The 9,216-nt window shown below is 36.4% G+C and overlaps 1 protein-coding gene across 1 annotated transcript in view; it reads right to left on the minus strand.

Moving 5' to 3' along the window:
- The window catches only part of COL12A1 (collagen type XII alpha 1), a 115,208-nt gene that overhangs the window by 23,463 nt on the left and 82,529 nt on the right, over window positions 1–9,216 (minus strand). Inside the window, exons 51-55 of the mRNA XM_015569386.1 lie at window positions 7,989–8,131; window positions 7,461–7,570; window positions 3,108–3,257; window positions 1,292–1,369; window positions 5–20 (exon numbers count right to left, since the gene is read on the minus strand). Coding sequence (XP_015424872.1) covers window positions 5–20; window positions 1,292–1,369; window positions 3,108–3,257; window positions 7,461–7,570; window positions 7,989–8,131 — 497 coding nt within the window. The remainder of the gene's footprint in view (window positions 1–4; window positions 21–1,291; window positions 1,370–3,107; window positions 3,258–7,460; window positions 7,571–7,988; window positions 8,132–9,216) is intronic.

Genomic DNA, 9,216 nt, shown 5'->3' on the forward strand with positions numbered 1-9,216 from the left:
GGGCATTTTGCTTCATCTCTCTGAAATGTTGAGAAGAATATTTACCTTTGAATTGAGGGTAAAAATGACTCCCCATCCCCCACTTCCATTTATCATATTTACACAAGGAAATCTGTCTCCCAGTGTGCAGAAAAAATTTCAGTTATCATTGCAAATAGTCTTGGGTTGAATCTTGCTTTGCTCCTTTATGTCTTTATTTTACATTTACTCTAGGAAACCTCACATAACAAAGAAATGTCTACAGACCTGCTACTGTGACCACTGGTTGTCTAACCAGTTTCCTCTAATCTGGTGGTAGAGATATGCCCATTTCATTTAGAAAACCGGGAGTCCTTCCCATAGCCTACGAAGCTCTACATGCTCCGCAAAGCACCACCGTGGTCATCCCACTTTCCCCATTCGCTCTGCTCCAGCCCCACTGATCTGACTAATATTGCTCAGATCTTGTGGCACATTGTGGCCTTAGGGCCTTTGGCTTTACAGCTCCCTCTGGCTCTGGCTCTGGCTGTCTCCACATTACTGGCTCCTCACCTGGTTCAGGTCTCTGCTTACATCTCACCGTATCACTGAGGGCTGATGGTACGCACTTGGCCATCTATCCCTTTACCCTGATTTGTTTTTCATCCTAGGACTTTGGCTCTATACCATAGTCTACAGCTACTTGTCCATTCTTTCTCTTCCCCTGCCTTTCACTAGAATATTTACCTTTCACTGCTGTGGCCCTAGCACATAGAATAGTGCCTGGCTTATCACAGGTGCTCCATAAATAAATGCTGAATAAATAACGCACCCTCATCCTGGGGATGTATGCAGTTTATCGCTTGCCCAATGCTTCAAATCTGTCATCAGCATTTAACTTTGTAACCACTGACCACTCACACAGATACGATGGGAGTGAGTCATCATCTCAAAAACAAATCCAGTTAGTCCTAAACGCTAGATAACCAGAAAGGTGATGCTTATTCTATAAAATACTGAGATTTTATAAACAACAGAAGGGATCTGTTGGAGGTGTGTCAAACGTGCTGACGCAGCAGGGCTTTTCTAACTATGCAGAACACCCTGGCTGCTGGGGAGAATTGACAAATGTGTCTGATCCATTCTCCATTCCTGGCTCCCTAGGCTGGGGTCCCTGACCCGAGCCCTGGTAGCTGATTAGCATGCAGAGATGTGTGCGTCCGGAAGAAGAAGTTGCTGAGTGCTGCTTCCTCTCCCAGCCCATCTGCATCCGGATCCCTCCCTCCCAGGGGGCTAATGAAACGGCCACAGGCTTCCATTCCGCATCACTCACCCTTGAGGGAATATCACAGCATCTGTCTCTACTGGTCCACACCGGACTGCAGACGATATCGAAATTCTGGATTTGGAACTGCAAACAACCAACAGCAACATCAGCTAAAGATGCATGAGAAACATCTTATACTAACGTATCCACAATTTAACCTTTGCCAACTTCTCTGTCTCAAGGGTGCAAGGCCTTGGGAGCAAATGGGGTCCTTACTTCATAAGGAACGACCATAAAAGCCTGTGCCCAAGATAAAGAGACAGTAAAGCAAATGCCTACATGAAATTCCCACTTCTGATTCACTTCCTTGGCTAAAAAGACATGTCTGATTGAGTTTTGTTTTTTAAAGAGAACTAATTTCTTTGTTTAATTGTGAATTTGTTCCATTAAGAAGTTGAAAATAACACACAGTTAAATCAACTTTCAATAGCCTATCCTTGTAGGAAAGCAAAATTTCAAAAGCCATTCCGCATTTATTCTACCATTGACGCTCTTTTTTTTTTTTCATAAATTCTTACCTAGGGGCTGACGAATAATTTTTATGATTACCCTTAACTATTTCAGTATAGTACAGTCCTCCCTTATTATTCACAGAGGGATTAGTGCCAGGACCCCCACAGATACCAAAACCCAAAGATGTTCAAGGCCATGTAAAATGACCTAGGATTGGCATAACCTCAGCACATCCTCCCATATATTTTAAATTATCTCTTGGTTACTTATAATACCTAATACAACATAAATTCTATGTAAATAATTATTTACACTACATTGCTTAGGATTTGACTTTTTGGATTTTTTTTTTTTTTAGTATTATTTTCAATCCTCTGTTGAATCCACAAGACACATAATCTATAGATACTAAGGGCCAGCTGTAATATATACTTCCTATCTTTCTACTTTTTAAAAATAAAACTCTTTTAATAAGAGGGAAAATATTTTTTTAGCTATAACTTATTTTATATCTCTGACATCGTTATTCTATTTAAACATAAAAAACAGTAGTCAATAGAAAGTCTGAATTTTAATCACAATGATATTAAACTTGCACTTATTGGTTTTCATTGTAGAATAGAAATTTCAACATTTGAATCTAGGAGAAGAAAATTCTGTCTATGGAAGAAAGCTAAATTAAGTAAATGTAGTTTAAAAATTAATAGAAGCCAAAGGTAGCAGACTTGCTTTTAGAACTCTGTGATTATCAATTGACATTTAATATGAACTTCAATGTTCATACGGCTTGGTGCAGTGAAAACCTCCATTTAAAACTGTCTCACTAGATAGAACCGTAAATAGGACTGGCACGCTCCTGCCTCAAACATGCGCCAGTGAACTTGTTAGTAATGCGGTCAGTTGGCTGCTGTTCTACACTGATCTTCCCTCGGAGACAGACGAGGCTCCTCTGTGAGAAAGTGCGGGCTCTAGTGATGGTCACAGCCAATGTCCACCAATGCTTTACGTCTCGACTGCACAAATTTGTATTAGCAATTACTCTCTTTGAAGAACAAAAAAGTGAATTATTTTAGATTTCACTGATCATCCTGGCAGCGATTTGTGCTGTACTCTCCAATTTGATCCAGTTTCAAGATGACTGCATGATGTTCTCTGTTGCCTTGACATCTTATTTTGTTTTAGCAATAAAACACACTATTATATTCTGTCAGTAGCATATTTCCTGAATATAACCTTTCCCAAGTTTCAATCCGAATAAGAAATTTAACAATTTAAAACTCACTGAGAAAAAACAATTCACTTGTTATTTAAAAAATGCCGTTTTAATCTTGACTCAAGACACCAAGAAAAATAAAAATGCGTTACTTACTGTGGCTGATTTCCTCTCCCCTTTAAGTAGTTTCCCAAGAATTTCATAACCATCAGTTGTGATATTTCCAGCTTCCTTGATGTCTTTTTCTATAATTTCATAGCAGTCGATGTAAATCTTAATACTTTTTGAGGTCACTACGATATGAACCTATAAAGATCATTTGTTTCCATTATAAATTTTTCACCACCAAAAAATTGGCTGACTTCTTCAAATTTAATATCACAGGTTTAAAAATATGTTCTTTAAGCTATTCTCATCCCCCAAAGAAGCATTTTAGACTAAAATCCAAGACCTTGTTGCAATGTCTTGTCATTTATTAACATCAAATCAAATGACCCATGTACCCTCTCTAGGTCAGTTTCCTTCAGCCACATATACATGCATCATTTCTCATTTTCCCACCATGTACTGTTACTAAGATGACCAGAGATAATATAGATGGGATGATTCTGTAAACTATAAAGAACTATTCAAATACAAGCTAATAAACCAATAATTTATTATTATATTCAGTAAAACAGAGCCTCGGATGTCTTTCACTGACTTTCTAAGTTGGATTTTTAATTTGTTTTCTTTTATATTATTTATTGATTTAAGAGAGAGAGAGAGACAGAGACAGAGACAGAGATAGAGACATCGATTTGTTGTTCCACTGTATTCATTCATTGGTTGATTCTTTTATGTGTCCTGCCCAGGGATCAAACCCACAACTTTGGTGTATCAGACGATGCTCTAACCAACTGAGCTACCTGGCCAGGAATAATTTTTTCCAAATTTCAGTCAACAAGAACTTTCATACTATATAAACACCTAACATAGTAAGAACCAGCATATGTCTTCTATAGAGATTCAGCTCTAGAAACCAATAGATCAAGATTCAACTTTATTCTTTTGTCTGATATTGAGTACACTAGGAATCTTAAGAAATCTATGAGGACAGATAATTAATAAAACATGTGTATCTCAACAATGTAAAAAATGGTTTCAGGTAATCTTTAAAGTTTATAGTCTTGTTGATAGTTTCCACTTATCACAGCACAAATACTTCAGTAAGTACTTGATTATTTTGAAAAGTTCAGCTCCAAGTTAAAAGAAACAGAAGTTCCCTTAAATGCTTCGAGTCAATAAACATAAGAACAATCCCTAGAGATTTTTTTAAAACAGTAACTATTTTTCCCACTGAGAATCACCACCAAAACACTAATTTAGTGCATCTGTAAGTGGCAAATATGAATTACATATGGCATTTATATAAAAGTAATACATAGCTTACTAAAAATAAAGAAATTTTAAATGCCCACAGTACAGTCATCTAACATTGAATTCAAGAATAGCATTATACAAGCATTCCCAAGACATTTATTATCTAACTAGAGGCCTAGTGCACGATTCGTGCATGGGTGGGGTCAGGCCAGCCCACCCCAATCAGGCAGATCAGGCTGGGCGGCCGGGGGGAGGGGTGGCAGGCGGTTGGTGGGCCAGCCCTGTCCCTGATGGGGCGTGATCAGAGGTGGTGCCGGCCAGGGGGAGGGACTGCAGGCAGTTTTCCTGCCGGCCCCACCCCTGGTCAAACTCCTGGTTGAACTCTCAGTTAAACTCCCAGTCGAGGGGACAATTTGCATATTAGCCTTTTATTATATAGGATAGGAAGTAAAACTTGGGGGTATTTTTTGCGTAATCCTTTCACCCTTTTGGACACAGACAATAGTATAGTGATTGCCAGAGGGAAGGAGGGGTGGGAGAAGGTGGAAGAGGTAAAGGGGAGATAAATGGTGGTGGAAGTAGACTTGGTTTGGGGTGGTAAACACATGCAATATACAGATGATGTACTATAGAATTGTGTACCTGAAACCTGTGTAATTTTATTATTCAATATCACCCCAATAAATTCAATAAAAATTATAAAAAGGACTAAACCTTATTTGTTAGCTCTTGTGTGAACAACCACAGAGGTAAATATTACAAAGTACTTGAAAAAAAATTATAGTATACAGAATTATGTCAAAATCAAGACTCTTAGTTTGTAATAAAATTATCCCAAATATACTGGTCATTCAATGCCAACCATACTAAGCACATGCTAAAAACATGTTTTACTACAATCTCTTCCGCATGTTCTACTGCATTTTAAACACATGCATAATCACATTTTAGAGTGGGCTCTTCATCTGCAGACCCTCATCCTAAGTACTTAGAAACCATCTCTAAACTGTGAAAATTTCACAAACCAGCAGAAAGAAATAGAAGCACTCATTCCAATTCATCTCCCAGCCCATACTCTGCCATTCTCTAAAACTTCATTTTTCATCTATTCCTCTTTTACCTCTTAATGGAAATTTCTCACTTGGACATATGTCATCTGTCGCAACAGAATGGAGACACAAAAAACTTTTCAAGAGAATTTTCAAGAATCAATAGCTGTCTGCTAGTCCCTGCATAAGCTCTTTTAGCCTACCCTCTCTTTCCCAAGAGCCCCCTGCATGTCATTTCCACTCCTTCCCTGCTATGGGAGTGCTACTCACCCCATGGACTGAAGGACTTCAGTCCCTAGATTAGATGGAAAATCAAAGAAGAATGTTTGAATCCTTGAATCAGTAAAGAATGTCATAGCCAATAGCGATTGAACTTGTTGCTTGAATTGATAGATAAATGATGTAGGAGAGTAGGTGAGAAGAATGGGGTAAGGGAATGGAAGAAGAAAGAGTATAGTGAAAAAGTGGAGAGAAAAAACTAATAAAAAGAAACACAGTATGGAAAAAAGAAAGTAGAGAATTTGAGGAGGGCAGACTTGTAAGAAGAAACACCTAAGACTACAAATACCTTTCTATAAAGGCAAATGAAGCAATGCCAAAAATAACGATCTTGGATTGGCAATAATGGACTGTCGCTATAGACCTCTGCAAAATATTTCTTTTTTTGCTCAAGTAAAATGAAGCATTCAATGAAAGTTCAAAACTTAAAAATAAATGGCTATCAGTTGGCTAGTAGAAATTAAATTTATAGTATCTTTAGAGAGTATGGAAGGAAAAATGAAATAGTCCTTTTTAGCAGGTTACTCAAATATAAACTTAATAGGTGTAGCAATGAGCCAAAAAAGTTCATAAGCACTTTGCCAGATTCATCATCTAATATTGGATAAAGAGAAGTTGAAGCTAATAATATTTGCCAAACTAGAGTTTGCTTTCCCAATGAGGCATTTATTTTATTGCATGCACTTCACCATGAAAGTCAATAAACTGTGAAGTGGATATTCCATTATTCTCAAAGAGCTTTGTTTTCTTTCATTGTATTTTGCTAATGTGCACATTGGGAAGCCTCTTTGAGCTTCCTGAGAAGAGTCCCTTGCCATCCTGACTGAGAATTTAATTCACGAATAAGAAAAGCATTCTGGAAAGAACCCAAATTCTCAGGAATAGAAACAGAAGAAATAACAGCTACATCTACTCAAATACAGAAAAGTTTTTCAGTTTTCACTTGAGAATCAGATTGAACTGGAAATACTTGTCTTCTATATAGGAGATTAACTTTCTGAGTGTCATGCTGGAGAAATTTTAGACCACTTGTGCAACCAGAGGTATTCCTCCTGCTAACCCAATGGATGAAGAAATACTATTAAAAAGTTCGTTCCTAACCTAGCTTATCCTTTTCTTTTCTAATATGTCAAACTTCAGTACTTTTGTCAATTAATCATCTTTTAAAAATCTTACAGAAAGCCAAAGCCGGTTTGGCTCAGTGGATAGAGCGTCGGCTTGTGGACTGGAGGGTCCCAGGTTCGATTCCAGTCAGGGGCACGTGCCTTGGTGCAGGCCGGGTCTCGGTGCAGAGGCAACCAGTTGGTTCGTTTCTCTCTATTATCCTTTGATGTTGACATACACAGGAATTAATTAAGATAAACAAAAATAGACAATCCCATAAGAACGCATCTTAGAACTTCCAACAAGATATTTTAGAAAATCCATAATGTGTTAATGTAAATGTTAATCATATAAACATTTATCTTTATTATTTTGGCAGATAGTGATAACCTTTATACTGGCATGTCTGTAACTTTATCATAAACAAGCAAGCAGAAGCAGCTTTATAAAATAATAATCCTATCAATTAAAATATAATAAAAAATTAAGCTTTGGAAATAAAATAATGTAATGGTTTACAATAAAATGGTAGCTAGAAAAGGTAGTCATGCTACATGATTCAAATTTTTAAAAGATATTAGCATAAGATTTTATTTTTAAAAGATATAGTTATATTTTTACCAATTTAGCATAACATTTTAACAAATAATAAAATAAATTCACTTAAAATATCAAGCCATATTCTTTTTTCTATAAGTAACCAGATAATATTTACCTTATGAAAACTTCCATAAAATAATGACTTCACTTCTTCTGTGTCGAATGTAATAGTCTGCACCTCACCTCTTGTATCCTTGTTAAAGAATGATAATGTCTTGCTAGAAGCTGTAATTAACATGTAATTGTTACTAAATCACATGCCTGGTATACTTTATATTGAAAGTATTCACGATGTTTCTCTTTTGGTAAGATGTCTAAAAAATTCAATAGTTTTAATTGGGATACAACATAATTAAAATGTTTACTAATAAGCTACATTTTTAAAATTTTAAACATAAAAGCATATGTCAAGTAAATATATGCAGGGTGGGGCAAAAGTAAGTTTATAGTTGTTGTTATTATGGAAAATAATGTAATAATTAATGAATAATACAAAAAGAAACTCTGTGTTTCTCATATGCACAACTATAAACTACTTTTGCCCCACTCTGCATATTCAGAAGGTTCTTATGAAAAGAAGTCAAGAGAAAACCTAATCAACAATATGTACACATGTGCCTTAAAATAAGATAAAAATCCTTACGATCTGCAATCACTCCAACTTGTGGTTTGTAGTCTCTGTCTGTGATTTGCCAAATTGCGAAAGGGTCACTGGGAGATTCTGGGAGAAGTCTGAACAATAATATAATCGTGTATGAAGGAGGGAGTCCATTTGGGTGTAGATCTCTGTGGATAAAACAAATGAGTGAATTCACTAATAAAAATTTCTCAGCAGAAATAGAGAATATTTTAAATCTTTGGACCAGAATCTTATTATGGGCAGTTTTAGAAGTCATTTATAATAATCTGGCAACATATTAGAAGGAGAAAATTTTAGGAAAGACATCAAAAGAACAAGCACTAAAGGTCCATTATGTAAGTAGTAATAGATTATTTATAATCTGATAAAGTCACAGAAGTCTGGGAAATTGCCAAATGGTCTTTTATCCTAACAACTAATTTTTTCTAGACACATAAACAATTGCAAAATTACATACTAATTTTGGAGTGATAAACATTATACCTATGGATGTAACTTAAAGAAAATGAATCTCACTAAATGTACTTAATTCCCAGTGTCAGGGGTATGAGATTATAAAATAGCTTAAGGTTTTAATTTCTCCCTCGCTTTCTCCAGTAGTTTTTACACTCCCAAATTCCTCCCTTGAAATAAATAAATCACATAATCTCCAGAAGCTTACATGTTCCTAAAAAGAGAACGAGTAATAAATGTTAAGGTCATGTACATGTGCCAAGCCAACGTTTAGTGCTGATAACGGGATGGAATTCAATTAAAAGGAAATGTTGCTTTGCTCTAAGGCTGTTAGACAAAAACATGTGGTTCCATGTGTCCTCCCAGAGTTGACTCCATCGCTATTCAGGGGAACCATTGAAGCTAAATTGATGGTTTTCTGTCTGAGACTATTTAATAACATTTTATTTCTGAAGGCAGGAAAAGGGCCTTGCTCATCAACTCTCAGACAGGGGAGAACCTATTCTTCTGTGAATCTTGACAGAGGGCCCAGAATGTCTCTTGAGGTTTCAAGCCCTTGCACCAACCACACCACTGGTACTTCTGGAATATGATACTGCTCTGCCTTTTAAACATGTATTCTGGGCAAGGAGACATAATAGCTTCAGTGTGTGCAAAAGCCTACTATCTCCATAATATCCCATGTTAAAAATAATATCTTCTCCATATTAATTTATGTCTAACCTTGCCCATTTTTTTCTTCTTTCTCAGTTAATGAGTCCTTCCGGCGGCTGGTGGG

This window comes from Myotis davidii, unplaced genomic scaffold (genome assembly GCF_000327345.1).
Source record: "Myotis davidii unplaced genomic scaffold, ASM32734v1 scaffold104, whole genome shotgun sequence".
NCBI classification, from domain to species: Eukaryota; Metazoa; Chordata; class Mammalia; order Chiroptera; family Vespertilionidae; genus Myotis; species Myotis davidii.